The sequence below is a fragment of the Emys orbicularis genome, chromosome 18 (assembly GCF_028017835.1).
Source record: "Emys orbicularis isolate rEmyOrb1 chromosome 18, rEmyOrb1.hap1, whole genome shotgun sequence".
Lineage (NCBI taxonomy): Eukaryota > Metazoa > Chordata > Testudines > Emydidae > Emys > Emys orbicularis.
The window spans coordinates 10403519-10424412 of record NC_088700.1 but is presented as its reverse complement, the minus strand read 5'-3'; the positions used below and the strand labels follow the sequence as shown (position 1 = coordinate 10424412).

Sequence of the window (20894 nt, the reverse complement as noted above, 5' to 3'; positions counted from 1 at the left end):
TTTTAAGCGGCAGGATGTATTTGATGCACTTGGAGAAGGCATTGGACTGGGACCCAGGAGATCTGGACTCAGTTGCCAGCTCTGCTACAGACTCCCTACATGACCTTGAACAAGTTCATTTAATCTCTGTGCCTCAGTTCCTCCTTTGTTAAATGGGGATAATAATCCTTCCCTGCTCCCACATTTTGTCTTATCTATTAAGCTCTTTTATTTATGTCTGTACAGGGCCTAGCACAATGGGGCCCTGATTTCAGTTAGGGCCTATCGTCAGTAGTTATACAAATTAAAATCCTGTATGAGCTTCAGAGCAGAGCCCTGCAACCCAACCCAAACCCAACAGGACCCAACTACAAGTGTTGGGTTTGGGTCAGCTCTTCTCCTCCTGCCCATGGGGTTGGTGCCGGGGCGGCTTCATGCCTTGTTCCTGCCAGCCAGCACCATCTTGCTGTTTGCACTGCAGAGTGTGCGCGCCAAGGAGTCACAGCACCTCTCACTGCACAACACACACAGCCCAGGCGGGGGCAGCGGCTGGCAGGAGCAGAGCATGGAGCCACCGCTGGGCCAACCCCATAGGCCAGAGGTGGCAGTTGCACTGACTTAAGTTTAGGGGGGAAAGTCGGAGTCAGGTCAGAAAACAGCTCGACTCTTTTGGGCTTGGCTCATGTGGGCTTGGATCCAATTTAGGTCTGGGTCGGGCTTAAAACTTAGGCCTGAGTACACCACCACTTCAGCCATCATCACTTGTAATGATCACTAAACCGCAGTGTCAGGGATACCGGAATCTCTCTCTCTTTTGTTTTAATTGTATTTCCTTCCCTGATATAGTTGTCGTCGTTTTGTGTGAAGTGGGGGGAGGAGGTAAAAAAAAAAAAAAAAAGAGAGAGAGAGAGAGAGAACAACAACAAAAACAAAACAAAACAAAGAAAAACAAAAAACTAAAAGAGCACCTACCATGCTAGGAATCGGGGTGTGAAACTCTATGCAAGGCCTGTGATTGGATGGTGGGGGTGGGGGTGGGGTTGCTTTGCCATTGTTAGAAATTTTAAAATCAAGATTGGAGGTTTTTCTAAAAGATCTGAGCTAGTTCAAAGAGGAATTAAACGCGGGAAGCCCCATGGCCTCTGTTATACAGCAGGTCAGGCCAGATGACCACAGTGGTTCCTTCTGGCCTTGGAATCTGTGAATCTTTGTGCAGCTTGTGTGATGAGTTCTGGCTCCTCTGTATACTGATTGCAGGGATCGAGGTCAGTGAACGATGAGATTGGGGGACCTTGGCCTGAATGTCTATTTTCTTCATCAGTGAGGAGGAGTCTGTTGGTTTTGCTTTTCGAGACCTCCCTCTCTGAGCACAAATGGGTCATTTTTCTGATGGAACATTTCAACTCTCGTTTAAGTTGCCTAATGGGCAAGGTGTTTATCAGCATCTTCCCTTTGTCCCGCTACAGCTGGAAGCCCCTCCCAGGCCCAGTCTGCCGGCCCTGCTGTTGCCTGGTTAAGCCTCTTTGGCACATGGGAGCTCTGATGGACTTCAGATCCTCTCGTCACACCACCTCACTCTTTGTGCCCCCTTGTTAATTCAGAGGCAACTACCACTCAGTTGGATGGGGAACATACTGACAAAGGGAGGACTTCTGGAGGCCTGTCAGGGCCAGAATCACAATTCAGAGCTCTCAGATATTGATGTGAAGGCTCAGCACAGCCTTTGATCATTTTCCCCTGAGCTACTTGGTTTCCAAAATGGATGCCCCAAGTCCAGAAGGCTAGAATGTGTTGTCTCTAAGTCTTAGCTGGGTCCCAGACTAAGTTGTCATGCAAGGTGCTGCTGCGATCCTTCCACCATACTAGAGACCTTTACTGCTGGAGATCAAGCTGTCCCAATATTGTGAAGAAAGGCATATTTGGTGTTTGGAGTGTAGTGAATGCACTAGGGAAGCTTACACTATATATTGCGTGGTTATCTTGAGCAAATACTATACTTGGGGCACTTAGTGCTGTGTGAGTGGACATGATACTGTTTCTTTCTGCAGCAGAGCCCGCTCATCAAAACAGATTTTTGTGTTTCCAACAGAGATGATATAGCCATAGCATTCTCACCAGTCGCATTTTCCATCCTCTGCAGACATAAATCAAAGTTTTTATTAGAGGGACCGAATGGGTGTACCGGGGAGGGGCGGGGGCTTTGGCCCATTGTGACGTTATCTTCTGAATGTTTTGTAGGCCTTCCACTCCCTTCTTCGACCTTCTCCAGCACAGGTACAAGGAGGTGTGGATGGAGCAACAGAGGGCAGTAGCCATGGCCCAGCAAGTGGGGAAAAAAAAGGTAACAGCACTTTGGACGTAGTGTCCCTCACTTGCTGTCATAAACTTGTGTAGCTTTGCTGACCGCTGTTAAACCACTGCTTTGTTCCTCCCCAGAGTTGGAAACATTTCAGTAATGGGTGAGAGGATACTGGCTGGAGGGCACAGGGCTTTTATACGCTCACTCCCTAAGAATGTAGGGCTTGAGGGATACGCCTCAGCCCCTAGCGGCTCAAAACGATTCCATGGTTGGGCCTGGAATCTTGCTACAGAGCGACTTCATGTAGGCAATGCATTTGGAGAACAAGAGCCCCTACATCCCCTTTTTATTTTTATAAATACCTGCGGAATTTTTCAGGGCAAAAGGCAATGCCCTAAATGTCAGTTGCTATACAATCAATGATAAGTTTAAAGAGGAAGCTTTGGTTCCCTGGCTGCTAATAGCGCCATCAAAACAAAGCAAAAAGATCTTAAAGTACTGCATTTTCTGCGGCAAAGCGTTTTCCCTCTGCAGAAATTTCTGTATTTCTCTTTTTTCCTTTCCATTAAAGTCAGTTTGGCTTCAGCTAGCAGGTATCTAGAGCATTGTTCTATGTCAGCTTACACCACCATAGCTATAGAGTGCAAATCTCAAGATTTGTACAACTGAGTATATATTTTAGGGACGGGGGGGCAGATTTTTAGAGGTATTTAGGCACCAAAAGAAGCAGATAGATGCTTAATGGGATTTTCAAAAGCCCCTTGGCACCTAACTCCCAATGACTCAATAGGAATTAGGAATCTAACCTACCTAGGCAGTTTTGAAAAGCCTACTATGCACCAATCTGCATCTTTCGTTGCCTAAATACCATTTAAAATCAAGCCCAAGGTTCCCACTTTGATTTAAAACCCTTATATCAATTAAGGTGAATGGGCTTGATTGTCCTTAACAGTAAGGCCTCTTTTTTGCCGCTGCTGTGTGAAGCGGCCTTTTTGTAAATGACAATTGGGCCCAAAGTCTTCTGAGGTTCAAGAGTCCTCCAAGGAATTTTATCTTCACCCTGGGAGTCCCTGTGAAAGATCTCAGAACAATGTCACCCCCAGAGATGGACTCTCTGCAAGTTACTTGGGACCAGTGACCATCCTAACATACATTCCAACATGCATTAAAATGAGTAAAGGCACCAGCCCTGATCTAGGCATTGCTTGTCTGTCTCCAGCAGTCAGAGTGGTAGTGTGAGTGTGAAACACAGCACCATTATATGCAGCAATATTGTAATAACATTTAAAAGCAGCCAATGACTGGTTTATTAGTTAATGGCTCAAGGAAGAGTTGAGTTAATATGGTAATGACCAATTTCAGTGGTATTATTGCCATTACAAAGCATGTTTTATAGTTGAAGTGCAAGAATACAGTGTTTTTAATTAGCAGCTATTTTACGGCTGCACTGTCTAGAATGTTGGAAAATACATTGCTACCTGATCTATTAATGACTGATTTTTTTTTTTAATCAGAGAGAGACTATTGTGTTTCCCTCCATTTTATCAAGAGTTCCTGAAATCTGTAGGCATCTCCTATTGTATTAAGGAATGCAAACCTAAATACTAGACTGCACTTAGGTGATACAGAATCCCGAGTTTCACCATAGAGCCAAAAATGTTCACAAAACCTGTAGCACTTTGTGTGATGAGTCTATCAGGTGCTACAAGCTAAGCATGGTCATGCTAGCATAGTACTTGAATGGGCAAGAGTCAAGAAATCCCCACCCTGCAGGGTGGACTCTTCTCCTGGGTCGGTATTGAACCATTGCTCTAGCATGGAGAATCGGGCTCTGTGCTGGTCCCTTTGGGATGGAGTATAAAATAGAGGTTTTGGTCACTAAGAATCCCATAACCGGTTTTGCAAGAGTAGGCCCATTAACCTTTTTGCCCTGCTCAGATCAGAACTACATCATCTGCTTATCTAAAATCCCTCTGCAATTCAGTTAAATATGGATAATTTTCTCCTTCCTCTTCGGAACAGCTGCCCTGTTTCACTTCAGAGGTGGCTGCATCATAGTGAGAAGGGAAATGATGCTTCTGCATAGTTTTATCAGCTTATTACATTTGTGGAACATTGATGTTTTCCTGAGCAAAATGTTCTCTGCATAAATGTCAGCTAGAGTTAAAAGTTAATATGAGAGGAAGACCCAGATCAATTAAATATGAGTATCCCCTTTACCCAAAGGCTGCCTCATCTACCATCGATCCAAAAATGATTTAGCAAGAAATGTCTAATTCACACAATTATAATTCTGTCGGGATGAGGTCTAAATTGCTATTTCACATTGGAGATCACCTTATCCATGAAGGCATCTATTCACTGGAGTAAGCTTGTTCCTAGGTGGTTATTTCCCACATCTTATTTGCCTTTAGTTGCAGAAAAGGAAAGTCTATGAAACTCGGACCACGCTTCTCAGAAAACAACAACCGCCTGTGAAATTGGATTCCCTTTGGCACATGCCCCACTTTCAGAAGGTATGATTGGGCACCTGCGCAGATACATGTGTTCCCCATTTAACACTATACAACAGTGTGCTTGGTATTATTGTACAAAGCAAGCAATGAAGACAGCCCTTGCCCTGACGAGCTTGCAATCTAAAGCCCCAGTTTTGCAAACACTGCCACATATTTCATTTTAAGCTAAGCATGTGAATTGCCCCATTGGCTTCAGTTGTACCACTCACATGGGTAAAGTTAAGAATGTGCATGTTTGCAGCATAGGGGCCTAGAAGACAGATACAGAGGAGACAGCCGGAAGGAAGGAGTGACCTGGAGGTTCCTATTTGTTTGCCAAATTCTTGTGAACGCTTTCAACAGCTTCGCCAGATCAGAAACACATCTTTTTATGCCTCACTCTTAATACGAGCCTGATCTTTTATTCTTCATTAATATCTGAACTTCAAACGTACCCCTGAAAGGAGCATGCAATACTGTACAGAAAACAGGCATTTACAAAGCGCGCCATTTTGTTGCTTTGCTCTATAAATAATTCATATCACACTGGGTTAATTTGGTTCAAGAAGTATTGTTACCCTGAGAATCACAGGTTTCCAGAAAGTCTGCACTCTTGGTATTTCTCTAAACTGTCTGATTGACAATAGTCTCCTTGAGATTGAATGAAGGGTCTGCTGAGGTTTATAGAACCACATGACACTTACCTAATTTGATCCAGGTAAGAGACAAGGTTAAGATTTCATGTCCTAGCATGGGATCTAAACACCTCGCTGTATTAATCTATGCACCCTGTTGCACTCTTGGGTGCTTTTTTGAATTCTGGGATCTTTGTTTGTGGTGTAAATTACAGAGAAACTGCAAGTACAGAGCCAGGGGGCATTTTACAAAGAAAGGGAAGAAGGGAGCTAGGCTGAAGGGGGAAAACAACTGAAAGACTGAACATCCAAAACCTGTGGGGAGTTTACATGGCCCAAATCACATCTGGCATTGATAGATACTATTATAAAGAACCCCTCAGCATGGGCCAACATTTTTTGGGGAGGAGGGGTAGTTTTTGCCTCTATGTTGATTTAAACTGCAGGTTAAACAATGAAGAGGATTCGTGGCTTCCTGAAGCTAATCTACTTGAACAAATTGCAGAGTTTCGACCAGGAAATATGTTTTGCACCACCTTGATGTATGCCTCTTACGTCCTGCCTAAGTCTGTCCTATTAGCATATGTCAGTAATCATTTATCCCAGCTGCCTGTCAGCACAGAGCTGCTGCTGCAGCTAATGTCAGGGAAAGAACATGACCGATCGCTGTTAAACAGATTGTGTAAGTCACACGAGATACTGGGGCAAGCCTTTGCTTTATAGCTCCTCTCACCCTGGACCTTTCCATCACTATTCATTTTTCAGTCTCTCTCTGTTTTTCTTTTTCACTCGCTCCCTTTTGTTTGGTCTGTGAGAGTAGTTGGGTTTTTATATATTGCCCACACAGGCAGTCTCATGCATTCTCTTTTCCCAGCTCTTCTCTATGGTCCGCTGGGACTGTTTCATCTGTGGGATCCAGGCCTTAGCCAGTTTTCTACAGAGGCCCATCGATTCCATCATCCTTCTATTCCGTACTACATTCATCTAGAAAGTGTTGCTTCTCCCCAGCTGCAGATATGATTTGCTATCAGTCCATATGAAAACTTAGATTGGGAAAGGCAATGCTCAACAGGGCTTCAGAGCATGGTTCCCATAAAGGGAAATTAAATATTTCCATTGTGCGGCCATGAAACTATTTACCTAGTTAATACAGCAATAATAATAAAACAAAGGAGATGCGTGGTCCTACGGCTGACAGTTCCATGGCCATGTACCTCTACTCAATGGTTTCCAATCCCTGGCCTTCATACATATCTCCCTTAGTTATAACTTCAGATAAGGGGTGGTGAAACAGTTCCATTAAAATACGAACTGGTCCAACAGTTGAACCACACTGAACCTAAGCATTTGTTGGGCATGGTGCAAGAGATCTTTTTACTCAAGCACTTTCTTGGTTGTGGTTAACTGGCTCCGATCTTAGTGAAAACTGAATATGATGGCACAGGGAGGGGAGCGGATAGTGCTGTCCACTGTAGGCAGTTTAACATGACGCTACCTTTAATCTATACAATATGTCCCGATGCTTCGGTGATGGGGTTAAAAAATCAGTTAATAAACAATGTAAATCTCAAGAGTCTCTTCTCATTCGATTTCCAACCCATAAGAGGTTAGGAAAATCTTCTCATAAGGCTTAAGCGGCATCTAGACTGGATCCTATCAGTTAGTGCAAGAAACTCGATGCACTCAGAACTGTTTGTAGACCCGTTTAAACTCTAATGGCTCCCCTGGACCAACCCCCTTCTCCCAGGCTTCCTACTTCTCTCAAGAAACCCTCTCCCAAGCACCACTTCCTGCAATCTTCGTTACTGCTCCTTAGCCAGCCCACCCTGGTCTCGCCATGCCCCACTCCCGCACACCTTCAGAATTCTGCCTCTGGAGCAGAAGCCAGCCCTGCATGGTTCCTAAGGTCCAGTGGAGATAAGGAGTTCCACGAATCAGACAGCCCACAGCTGGATTTTAACTATAATGGCTCTCCAACTCCACCCTCTGTTCTTGGGGGCTTCTGCATTACCCAGGGGAAACTCAAAAGAACCCCCTACACCTCCTGGCCACTGCTACATTTCCCCCAAGGAAGGAGGAGCATTTAAAGCCAGTTTATGGCAGCTGTCTAGAGCGTACAGGTAAGGCGTATTCTTCTCAGCCACACTAGCCCAGGGAATGGCAAGGAGAGAGGGTGATGGCAGTGCAGCAAATGGTTCTTGGCCTTGGAGCATCATGTTTTGGTCTAATGTGCCCCATAACACACAGGGCACTTAATATACTGTCTTGTGTTATTTAACTGTGAATGGTAATTTGGGATTCAGGAGAAGGGTTGCTATGATACAAGACTGGAAGGCAGGAGATCCTGGTTCCACTCCAGGTCTGCCACAGCCTTGCCGAGACATGTGGGCAAATTCTATGCTTCAGTTTCCCCATCTGTAAAATGGGGACAATAATGCTTTCTCATCTCAGTGAGGGGAGGAAGGAGGGTGGAAGGGTTGTAAGGTTCAACTGATGTTTGTAAAATGTTTTGAGACCCTCCTCTGGAAGGCACCCTGAGTGGACACCGATATTGTATTAATACTTAGCTCTCACATAGAGTTTGACAAGCATTAATCAGGCCTCAGCACTGCTAGGAGGTGGATATTATTCCTGCGGCAAAGCTGGGACAGAGAAGAGAAGGATATTCAACAGCGGCAATGGGAGAGCAAGTGGTGTGAAGCTTCCTCTCTCTTAATGATCAGACTTTGTCATTGCACGTCATCTTCCAGGTGCTTTACAAACATCGGGCCTGATGTCTCATTGATTTCCATGGGAAATGAGAGGGCTGAGCGCCCTGTAGCGCCACATCCTTGTAATGGAAGAATAAACCCTATGGTAATGACATTCTTCTTTTAAGCCTTTGAAAACGAGAGGAAAATTTCTTATACGTTTTGCCCTGGTCACATGCAGAGAGCTGCAGAAATTGGGCACACAGATCTTCAGCAGCCCTGAGACTGGAGTCAACACTGAATCCACCTAGGACTTTCACCTGACCTCAAACTAGTGCCTGGTGAGAGGGAGGGAGGAGGAGAAAATGAAGGAGCTTTGCTCTTTTCCACTAATTGCCTCTGTCCATTCTCCACAGCTCCACGGTTCCGTGACATTACATAGTCATTCAGTCACTAAAGTATAGACAAATTGACTATATTTTCATTTGGATTTAGGTTTCAGCCCCACTGCTTTAGAATAATGGCACATGCTATTAAGCTAACCATTTGATTTACAAGCTTTCATGCACTGTACAGTTTGTTCTTACTTAACAGCTCTTTGTGGAAGACTAACCCTGATTCCTGTCTCCTGGGCCCCCCAGCTCGGCAGTCGCTGCCCAGCTTGCTGATATAACAGGGTAGTGGGGAGCCAGTGACACACCAAGGTGCAGTTCATTAGTGAAAGTTGCTGATTTGTGGTATTTTTACAAGACACAACAGGCAGTTGCTCTAGGCTTAACCCCTTGTTTATCCCAACAGGAAGCCTCTACCCACCCACCCAAAGAAGGGAAAGGACACTTTTCAGTTGATTTGTTTTAGTTTCGGTTCGGTTCCTGGGTTCCGGTTTTGCTAATGTAGCTCTCGTGTGTCCAAGAATTTCTCTGTGACCCATTTTATTTCTCCTTGCTAAAACTTAGCCTTGAGGGACCACATTCTAGGGAGTGCAGGGAGAAACAAACCTGTGTGTGATTAGTAGATATAGCTACATACATATGCTGCAGAATGCAGGGGAATTCCAGCTATGTACAGCCCAGAGAAATGCACCTTGCCCCCTTTAGACAATCTGTCCCTTCTAGACATGGGACTAAATACACAGGGGATTGTAAACAGTGGCCAGCCACTCAGAAGGGGCACATTCATAAATACGCAGACCACCTCCCTTACTCATTGGTAGCATCTGTTATGCTCCGCTGCAATGCTGATCATACAGGATGTGCAGAATGAGTTCTTCTGTAACTTATCAGAGGAGCCGGGACTGGGGGTGATGTGAGCTGTTTCACTGGCTAGCACACATATGCCCATGACCACCCAGAATCTGGCCATAAATTTGTTTTGCCTTCAAATCAACCAAATTCAGATTATTTTATAAGGGATGTTTTTCCTTGTGGGCCTGAAGGTCAGGATTCCAGCAATGCCCTTTTTGCAAACACGCCGTGCAGCAGCCAGATAATTAAATGTATGAGGACGAAATTTGGGGCCCAAACCAAAATCCCAGATCCAAACATTCCCAAGCTTTAAAGAAGTTTGGCACCAGTCCACCCTTTGCAGTGCTAACGAACTGCAAGTCAAAGCAAACAGAACCACACAGTTCTTGTGTGTCCGCCATATACAAACGAACCTTGTGCTCCCACGTTAGGTGCACACAATGACATCTCTGTATTTATCCTGTAGGGGCTGCTCACAAAGCCTTTTTTATTGTTTTAATACCTTGCTGCTATATGGAATAGTTTGAAAAGGAAGAGGTCATGAAAATCTTGAGCTTCAGAAGAAGAAAAGAGGTTAAGGTAATTTTGGAGACTTAAATAAATTGGACTCGCCTCCTTGAATATTACCATGTGAGTTGATTAATCATGCTGGCATAATCTGACAGTGGTTGCCTAAAACATCACCTTGTTAACAGGCAAGGATCCTGCTGGAAAGAATTGTGTTTTCCTGATATGCACTGGATATAAGGAAGGAGGAAGTGGCTTTCTAGAAAGAAGACCCAGGATGCAGGCTGAGCAGTCCTGGGGGAGGAACCCTGGAGCAGCCAGAACCAGGGAGAAGGATTTGGCTTTGATTTGTGTGTTTCATTTTGAGTTTCTTTTGCAACTAAAACCAAACCCTATGAAAGGGGTAAATTTTCACCCACAGCAATCTAGTCAGTGACAACTCCAAAGATGACTAGCTCTCTACAATGCACTGGGCCAGCTTGGCTTCTGACCTCATAGTTCAATCACGGATGTATCTGACCCTTTATCTGTTTAAGGGTCACAATTTGCCTGTTTTAGTTTAACCAGAATTTAGTCCTAGGTGTCCATTCTGATTCTGGCAGGAAGCTGCTGTTGAAATGTAGCATTTGTACAGCACCAAACACAGTGAGCGCCAGTCCTGATTGGGGCCTTTTGGCTCTACTCAAACATAAATGTTTAATAATAATAATAAGCTAGCATGTCAGTAAGCCAAAATTGGACAGTCTGGACTAGCTTCTAGTCTCAGTTGTACTGGTATAAATCCAGAATGGCTGTCAACTTGAGTGGAGTTACTCCAGAATGCACTGATATAAAAGAGAAGAATTGGTCCCTGTCAGGATAAATATACCTACACACTGTCATTGACACGCATTAATGTCTCTTTACTCATTAGAAGTTTAAACTTGCATAGGAATGCAGGCTCGCTTTCCAGGGAAAATATTCTTGTTTACTTGGGCACAAAAGAAAAAGAAAAAAGAGATATCCCACAACAACTTTGGACAAAACATTTGTCAACATACACTGCTTTCCCAAACAGAGGAAATAAGCTGCACTCAATACGCTATATGAATAAGCGATAAGCAATTGACAAGCAAGTGTTAGGATACCTTGGCAAAAGACTTAATTTGCAACCTAGCACAAAATCAAAGACACTGTCAACGGATGAGCAGCTCTCCTTGAATATGCCTTGCATTACCTGAGAAAGCACTGTCAGGTAAATTTCCAGTGAAAGTAATTAAGGAATCCCCACTGTATAAATTTTGCAGCAAAATTCTGGGCTCCAGAATTTGATTCTCACCAGGGATCTGATATCTGCTCACAGCCTGATCCTTCGCAAAAATTAACAGTTGAGGTTTAATAAAAAAAAAAAAAAAAGAGTAGAGTTTGTTTTTTTATGCTGCACCTCTATTTCTGTCTAAGGAACTGAACTGACAAGCACAGCTCATGTAATCCTGCAATTGTTGTCTTGTCAGAAAAGCTTTAGCCTGCGCTTAAATAACCAGTGTTGGATACATGTAGTACACACTGGGCTAGCTGTTTAGATATGGCATTTACCTTCAGAAGTTTGAGGAGGACAGCAAAGAACTTCACACATTCAGGGTGTTATAAAACTCATCTCCTGGAGATCTAGATCATGCTTAGAGAATAGAGTAATGGCCAAGAGAGTTTTCCATGCTAAATTGCCAGTTGAAATCTAGCTCAGGTCAGAATATTGACTGACCAAGAGTCAATATCATCTGAGGGTTGTTCTGCGGCCTATGTGAAATGAATTGGTGGGTCTCAGTCCAGTTCCTAGTGGACAGAGCAATTGGCACCTTGTAGGCAATTTAGATGCCACGGTAATAGACGCTATATAAAAACCTAAGGCAGATAATCTCAGCAGAGGCACCAAAGATTGAATAGGCTATGGAAAATGGAACTACCATTTTACCCTTAGAGGTGATCCTTCCAGATCTGGGTTGGGGCAACATGAGGGAATCTTACTACTGCCTGCACAATCCTTGTTTTATGGCTAAATTGAGGACTTCAGTCTCCAGTGTTGGCACCAGCACTAAAATCACTTTGGTTTCCGCTAACACTTTTGCATAATGGTGGCCGATATCTCACTCAGCATGGCAGCTCTGATCACAGCCTCTGGTACTCCCCTTCCCATATATTTAATAACCTCAGTAATCCTATTTTCACCAGTATCCCTTTCCATGTCTACAGTGTAATTAGTAACTTCTCCCCTTGCGTCTCTAAGCCCTCTTCAGCAATCCTCAGTTTACCCTTCCTTCCCAGTGAACTGATGGCCCTCGGTGCTTTTCCCTCTGAGCTTCTCCACTACTCTTCCAACTCCTTCCACTTCTCCTGATTGACACTGATGTAAGGGAAAGCCGGATCGGGTTCTGAAGTTCTCTGTTAAAAGGGGTTACCTTCTGATCAGAGATAGGCCCAATCCGAAACCTAAACCCAAATACCTCAGAACCATTTGGAAGTTGATTTGCAACTGGTCCACTTCCACTGTACGTTCAATGAACCAAGCCAAAATCTGAGATCCGACATACACACTGAACTTTGCAGCTCAGACCAGCTCTTGTTTTTGATGGGGGGGGGGAAAAATCTATGTTTTAAATTGCTTTTCCTCCACCTTTTGTTAAAAATAAATTGAGTGATTTTAGTGCTGGTGGAAGATCCCAGATTGACAGCCCTGGAGACTGAAAGCCTCAAAGTGTCCATAGGATAAGGTAGAGCACAGGCAGTGTGTAATCTTCCCCATACTAACACCTCCAGGGCTGAGAGAGTAACGTCAGTATCCATGTTCATTCCAATTCTTGTCCCCCTCATTGGCTACCAACAAGGGTTGGCAGCTGGTGCCTGTTCTGCTGGTGTTTCCCGTGCTGGGGACACTTATCCATGAGCAAATGGACTCAGACCAGTTTGCTTTCAACATCTTTTTGCAAATGTAATACAATTTGTGTCCTCAGCATGCACTGCAGGGTACCTCCACCACTACTTTCACTATGAACTAAGCACATGCAAATGCTTTTTAAAAATCACCTGACATTTCATACCATGGGTCCCTTTCTACCTTCAACACAGGACACATTTACCAACAGGTTTGTTGGTCTAGAGAATAGGCTCCCAGTTAAGCCCAGGACCTCACGCGTGCTAACTCCCCAGTATGCTCTGACAGCCAACATAAAAGTTATATGAATCCAGTGGGATCATTTGTCAAGGTGAGCTGGATGAAGGTCCAAATGGGTGAATTCCTCTAGACCAGTGGTTTTCGATCTTTGGTCCACAGACCTTTGGGGTCTGCAGACTGTATCCAAAGGGGTCCACACCTCCATTTGAAAATGTTTAGGGGTCCATAAATGAAAAAAGGTTGAAAACCACTGCCCTATACCCTCCCAAGGCCAAGTGACTTTTGGTGCTCAACTTAAGACATCTTAAAGGGCCCTAATTTTCAGAAAGTGCTGAGCACCTGCATTCGGCCAATCAGCCCCTTTTAAAGTGTCTCAAGACAAAAACAAAAAAATCACTAGGCACTTTTGAATATCTTCATGTTTTTGAAGCAAAATAAGAATTATTCCCCCCCACATACACACGCCATTTTAATCTCTTTATTTTCCTTTTAATTAGAAAAGAAAATGTGGAGTGTGAGGAGGGAAATAACCCTCCATTTATTTAACTTGCTAACCACTCTACCTACAGTAATAGCCACAGTATTTATAACCCTAATAATCCAGATGCAAAACCCTCTGAGTTTGGTTCAGCTGTGGACAGAATAACATCTGCTTTAAAAATATCTCCTGCTCTGTAACATGTCATGGCATTTGTTGACAACCCTATTGAAAGCAGCTCTCAATGTGACTGTGAAGGATCTTTCAGTACCTCTCTCTCTTTCCCAGACAGTTTTTGAAAGGGAGGTGGGGGGGGGGGGAACCATCAATACAGGGGGAAAAAGGCATCAGCAGCCAGCATCGGCTGATGAGGCGCCTCACCTGGGCCCCCAGCGCACCGCCTCCAATTAAATCAAAATGGTTTGTTTTTAATGGTCTTTTACACTGACAAGTGGGCTATCATTCCAGGCCCAGATAGCTGTCAGGGAGCTGAGGCAAATCCTCCGTTGATAATGCCCAATGCTTCCAATTAGGAACCGAGGCCGCTCCTGGCGTGCTAACGATTCCCCAGCCTCCCCCTAGGCCCCTTCGGCGCTGGCTGTTTCGTCTTCACTCCTCCTCCGCCGCAAATTACTGACACAAAACGGAGGCGCCCCGGCGTCTCCTCACCACGCCAGGCCCGGGCCCTGTTGGGTTTAATGAGGCGATGGAAGTTTTTGCGGCTCTTTCGCTAAATTCTTTTCTTGTTTGACAGCTGCTCGAGTGTTGACCTTATAAAAGATTTAGTGTTTCTCATTATTTTCTGTCAAGCTTCACAAGTGATGGCTTCACGGAAATCATTTGCATCCATATATATGTGTGTGTGTGTGTGTGTGTTTGTCTGCATGGGGATATTGTATATATAGGTGAGAGTGCATGTGTGTACTTGTCTCCCATATTGTGTGTTATTCTCCACTGGAAAGAAATCTATAAATATGACAGTGTTATCTTGTGTAGTTTTTTTTTTATTTTTTTTTTTAAGAAAACTTAAAAGGGCCTGCCTTTGTTAGGATCCTGTAAATGAGCGATGCTTTGGAAAGGGAGTAAAGATTGTTTTCCTGTGATGGAAGCTTAAAAAAGGGTTTTGTCACCTGCTAAAGGGATTAAATCAAGTGGGTGATGGGGAAACGAGGGGGAGTCTGGGGGCATCCCTGTTGTTAAAATGAAGAGTCATACAAGGAATGGATGCTACTTCCCCATACGTGTGCAGTTTGGGCTAGAGCTTACAAAAGGAACAGGTAAAACTACATTTCTTTGCAACTGGATGCAGGTCCTTTCACTGAGGCAAGAAAAGCCATGACCCCATTCATTCCCCACCTAGCATCCCTTGACAGGTTCATTCTCAAAAGCAAATCATATCAAATAATGTAATCCAGTTATGTCAATCAAATATTCTGCCAGTCTCCCATGCAGCCCTGTTCATTAATAAATACTACTAATCACTTTATACATGCAAAGGGCTAAAGTGGTAATATAAATGTAGATTTCTAGTAAACAAACAAATTTAGTTCCTATATACTTGGAGCAAAATAAAAGTCTCGGGGCAGATCCTCAGTGTCACTCCATTGACACCAGTGGAGCTCTGCCAATTTTCACCAGCTGAGGATCAGGCCCTCACTCAGTATTTATTGCCTTTTTCTGTCTTTCGTACTATTTATCCACCCTCCATTAAAAAGATAGATCGGCCTTTACTTGCAATGACTTTTGCACAACAATGCTAATGCTCGGTAGGTGATTCTTTATATTTTTCTCCTTTCTCAACTAAAAGGACTTTGTGTAATTGAGAAATGTATGTGGAAGTAACCCACACATATGCATCTCTGATTTTTCATAACAAGGGTTTTCCCCTGTAATTCCTGGATGTGAGGTCAGATGTTAAATACAATCCAGCTACAAAAGGCTTGTATGGATTCTTGGTGTGATCTGACATTAAAATATGGTTTCAGTTAAAAGTTGCTTTTAATGAGCTGAGTTGAAAGTAATTACAACTATAAAACCCTACAACATATGACATTTAAAAAAGCACTTTGTACATTAGCACCCGCTCACATGACTTGCTTCAATTTGTGTATCAGATGTGAGACTTCGGTATTACAGTTCAAACACCATCAGAATATTGGTTTAGATTATCAGAGTTCTCTAGAGAAAATGTTATTTGGTCCATCATTTAAAATGAGAATTAGAAGTGGAACAGCCAGAGATTAGGATTCACCAGTTTAGCATTGACTTCTTGTTCCAACCTCTGTCATATTATGACCTCTGACATAAAGCCATCCCAGTCTTGACTATAATTACTGTCCTGGGACTAATCCATACTTCTCAAATGACCCTTGTTATCAGAGGACTTCTCATTTTTTAGCGGCAAATTTTGCTTTAACTTACACCTGGTGCTTCCCCACTTATTCATGCTGAGGTCAGACGCCTTAGGCTGTTCATAAGTTTGTGGAGGGCTCTAACTGTTCTTATTGCCCATTGTTCCTACATTTGGGTGGTGTTAGGGTGCAATCTCAGTGCAAAGTTCCCAGGTGTGCTAGTGAATGAGCAGCTCGCCTCTCTCATTAGGGCCTCAAACGCAACCAGGAGTTGATGTGTTACAGGTCAGGAGGGCTAGTTCCAGGTCCACCTAACTGCAACATGTTCTGATGCTCTGGAAGCTGCTAAGCTTGAACTATTACCCCTGTGAAAAGTAGCCCTCCAAGTTTAGGGTGTCAGCCTGTGCCAGGAAGCTAATGTAGGAATTTTGACTCTAGGACTAGTCGCATTCAACCATAATCAGCATTTACCCTGGGTAACGCTAATAGAATGCATCCACTTTTATTGTAGTTTATACACTGGACACCAGAGTACTGCTGTTCACTTGTAGGAGATCCTTACAAACCTAGGAACAAATCTGTTTAAATAACACTTTATTTCTCTTCTGTCATCTTTATATTTATGAACAAAGGACCCTGCATGAAAAGAGGGATTTCCCCCCCCCCCCCTTATGCATTCCCCTGCTTCTGTGTTCTGCTAGAGGTAGCCATTCTCACAGCATGCAATGCCAACGTCACAAATTATAGCATGACTTCAGCTGGGGAATAAAGAGCTGGAGTGGAGGAAGTCAAGTCAGGCGTCTGAGCTTCTGGACTTGAAGTGAGGTGGTAGAGAAATACAACAAGTATTTATATATAAACTAGAATTGTTGCAAAATGTAGCACTTCCGTCCAGTTTCACACAGTCCAATGGAAAATTAATACCATTGTATGTGAAATAACAAGTACATTAAAGCGATTGTCCCTAAAGTATTTGAGTGGAATTTTCAAAAAGCACACAGCCCTGGTTCAGTTCTACTTCAATTCAAGTCAGGGGTAAAACTCTCGTGGTTTTCCAAAGGAGCAGAGTTAGCCCAACTATAAACACGTTCGAGAATCCCAAGCTCTGACTCTTGAAAGAAACTGAAAAAATGATCAACTATTTTAAGAGAAAACACATTAGCTTCTTGGATATCTCTCTCAGACACATTTTCTTCTCATAGAGAGATTTATTGTGTTACAACTGTGATGCTGAGACACTTAGTATAGCCAAATTTTTCAAAATTGAGTGTCTACACTTAGGCACTTAAATCCATATGAAAGCACTTAAATGCCATATTTTCAGAGCTGCTGATAATCTAAACCCACCCTTTGTCTGCCTTAGTCTCTGCCCGGAAGGATTTACAATCTAAATAGGCAATCTCATACACACACATACATGCATAGATATTGTATATATTTGCTGTGTATGTATATGTACACACACCATCACCACTCTCAAAAAAGTCATGGGAACTAATATGTCATCTGCCAACTATCACCCTGATCACTCTTATCTGTTCCATCCCTTTCCCCCACTCTATGTCTTCTTGCCTATTTAGGCTGTAACCTCTTCATGGCAACAGCTGTCTCTTAAGTATGTTTGTACAGCACCTAGCACAAGGAGGCTCTGATCCTGACTGGATCTTCTAGGTGCTACCATAACAACAACAGTATTTCCTCTTGTCTTCAGTGTGAGGAGTGGAATGCATGCCACACCTCTGACCATGAGCCCACTTATGTAGGTGCCAACCTTTAGCCAGGGACATTTGAAAATGTCAGCTTAAATGAGTGATTTGTTGTAATGAGGTTATAGGACTTGTTTCTGGAATGTTAACAAGATTATCTCCATGATTAAATACTCATCAGCCAACCAGAGAGTTAGTCTTAATTTTAAAATTGTTAATTGACTTTCTTTAGAGTAAAAAGAATGAGGAGTCCGGTGGCACCTTTTAAAGACTAACAGATTTATTTGGGCATAAGCTTTCGTGGGCAAAAAACCCACTTCTTCAGATGCAACTTTCTTTAGAGTGCGGAATAATGTTCTGAAAAAGACTGAAGTCGATGCGCTAAACTGTAATCTGTTTTCAATTTATATTACAAGTTTCTTCTCTTTGAATTTCTGCTCGCTGTAACTAATCATATATCTGCTTCTTTCATTGTAGGTTGGTCCTCATCTCAGTACCTTTCCAGACCGTGACGCTCATAAAAAGGCATTCAGTGTCTACCACTCAGAAATACCTGTGAGATGTGGTCCCCTTGCCCAGGGCATATATACAGCCGCCTGAAAGCGCCACAGAAGTCAATTACTGAACAATGTAACATGTTAGAATACTATGTTAGCAATATAAGATAGATTTTTATTCTAGTGTACAATTATTTTTTCAAGTTTAGAAAGGCTACATTCATGTTGATGTAACTGAATAAATCAGAACATTTACCAGTTTCTGGCTTCCATATACATTTCGTCACTAGGAGTATATGCAAGCATTTTAACCAATCTTATCATATCAAATAAGAACATAAGAACGGCCATACTGGGTCAGATCAAAGGTCCATCTAGCCCAGTAGCCTGTCTTCCGACAGAGGCCAATGCCAGGTGCCCCAGAGGGAATGAACAGAACAGGTAATCATCAAGTGATCCATCCCCTGTCGCCCGTTCCCAGCTTTTGGCAAACAGGAAAAAAATCCATTACTGTGGTCAGGTTAATAATGCTACAGTGCATTTCTCCCTTGGATTCAAAATGGTAGCACAAAGCCACCCCTACCAGCTTGATTATATAGCATGACTACACTGAAGATAGCTCTTCTTTCCTTCATAGTACATTAGACAGGAGTAACAGTCCCGGGTTCCCTGATTTATATCTTATCATTTATATAATATTTTCCAATATGTTCCCATTGATAAATAAGTCCTCTGGTAGTTCCAACCTCAGAAAAGCACTTAATGGTGTATTTAACTTCAATGGGACTTGAGTACGTGCTTAAATACTTTGCTGAATTGGGGCCTTAGTGCAAAGTAACTCTTTACTTGAAGCCAGACAATGATGACATTTGTACATGATTAACTCTTGGCTCTTTGTAGCAATCAGGCCTGTCCGTTTTCCACAGGCCTGCCAAATGAATTTACAAGCTCACCCAACCTCAGTACGAGTAATGACTATTATTATTATTTCCTATACACATTACAGTAACGCACTTAGATGCCCCATCGTGCTAGACACTGTGCAAACACATATGACGACCCAGACCTGCCCCTAAAGAGCAGCATTTACACTGGCAAGTTAAAAAAAGGCCACTCCCAGTGGGATGTATCACCTTAAGAAAGTGCCTCTGAATAATGGGTCTGATCACTTTAATTGCTCTTCTGAAAAACTGTTCCCTGAATAATGAATTACTCCTGTGTTTTCTGCTTCTCAGCTCTATTAACATGTCTCGTGTTGTACCAGATATATTTAAATACAATCTTTTAAACATCTGTTTGCATCATTCTTTTCTCACTGAGTGGCCCTATCAAACTAGGTCCTATCATTGTAGTTCCTTAGCATCTCACAATCATTCAAGTGTTTTATCCTCACAGCACCGAGCCCCGTGTACAATTCTAATAGAAAGCTGGGTCGGCGTGAAGCCAGCCAAGAGATCAAATGGATGGTTCCAGAACTGGTGCCCAGCACAGGACTTCCACCTAAGAATATCAGGCTTTCCAGCCTGACCTCTTGAACCTATGCGTAATGGGACAGAGTCCTGCATGAATAGTGAGCATTTTTGATCTGGACCCTGGGATAAACAAGCACTTTTCTTACCTTGGAGGGATGAGTCCATTACGCTAGCAGCTCCCTGGGGCGAGCTAGGCCTGGTGTGTTGTGTCTGAGATTTCTAAGTGGTCCTGCCCCTAGGGGCAGCTGCTGCTTAACTACCCATTCATATAAGGGAGTGTCTGCCTCACGGCTCCACCCTGAGCACACCTGAGCCCAGCTAAGCCTGGAGAGAGAGATAAAAGGCCAGTTCCTGAGCTAGGTGCTCTATATATTTTTCTCTGTCTAGTGTGGGTCTCTTAATAGAGCAGATTTGAAGTAGCTGGCTGGCTAATAGCAAGATGTGATGTGCTGAGAGATGTTGGGTGTAACAAGAGATCTTTCCCATCACGCTGGGGAGGAAGAAGGCTGGGCCTTAAATGTCTTGTTTGGCTAAAAAGTGACTTGGCTTATAACCTGAATCCTGGAGCCAAGCAACTGTGCATCTAATAAACCCTAGCAACAGGCTCTCATCTATACACTATGATTAGGTTCATACACAACCTGCCATTCAACAACAGGAAAACAACTTCCCTGGCCACGTAAAGTGACCTGTCAGCTCACTGGAAGGCTGGGTGAAAGGGGAAAGGACCATGGTAATATTAACATCTCTCTCCCTAGAAGGGCTTAATTAGAGCAGGGCTAAAAAAAAACTTTCTATGGCCCTAACGAATGCTCTTTGAGTGCTGTGGGCTTACAGAAAGTCAGTATGGTGAAAAGGAGACTAGAACTAAGCTCCAGGGGTCTGATCCCACATGCTGCGTGCCCTCAACTCCTATAGAAGTTAATAGGGTTTACGCAATCTCTACACCTTGCAAGGCTGGGCCATATGAAATTGTGAAAAGAAAGGGGTTTAGCTACCTCTCCCTACTATATTATACTATACTATGGGTCCCTACCAGCTGGAATACTGAGCTTGTTACAGTGGTGGGTATCAGATGCCAAACATAGAATATGAGGGTAAGAAGAAGTAATGGTTGAGTCAAATAAAAGAGTGTTAAAGGGGACTGGCTGGCTCAGGGGATGGGTAATGGACTGTGGAGTGTTTTACCTCTAGATTGCCAGGTTGAATCCAAGGACAAAAAGTTGCTGCAATCTGGTGGCCTGCTCAAAAGAAAGTTGGTGCACCTCACTCCAGGTCCTCCTGGACACACATCCACATCACTTCAGTTTGAACCAATTCCCACCCTCCTGCCTTTATTGTCAGTTGCTGCAGAGAGGCCAAGGACTGAACAGGCCATGGAGCCTGAATTCCA

General features: G+C 43.4%; 1 protein-coding gene across 1 annotated transcript in view; it reads left to right on the top strand.

Annotated features, from left to right (window-relative positions):
- CFAP77 (cilia and flagella associated protein 77) overlaps positions 1 to 18132 on the top strand; it is a 96902-nt gene extending 78770 nt beyond the window's left edge. Inside the window, exons 4-6 of the mRNA XM_065419036.1 lie at positions 2218 to 2320; positions 4693 to 4794; positions 18010 to 18132. Coding sequence (XP_065275108.1) covers positions 2218 to 2320; positions 4693 to 4794; positions 18010 to 18132 — 328 coding nt within the window. The remainder of the gene's footprint in view (positions 1 to 2217; positions 2321 to 4692; positions 4795 to 18009) is intronic.
- The last annotated feature ends 2762 nt before the right edge of the window (positions 18133 to 20894 follow it).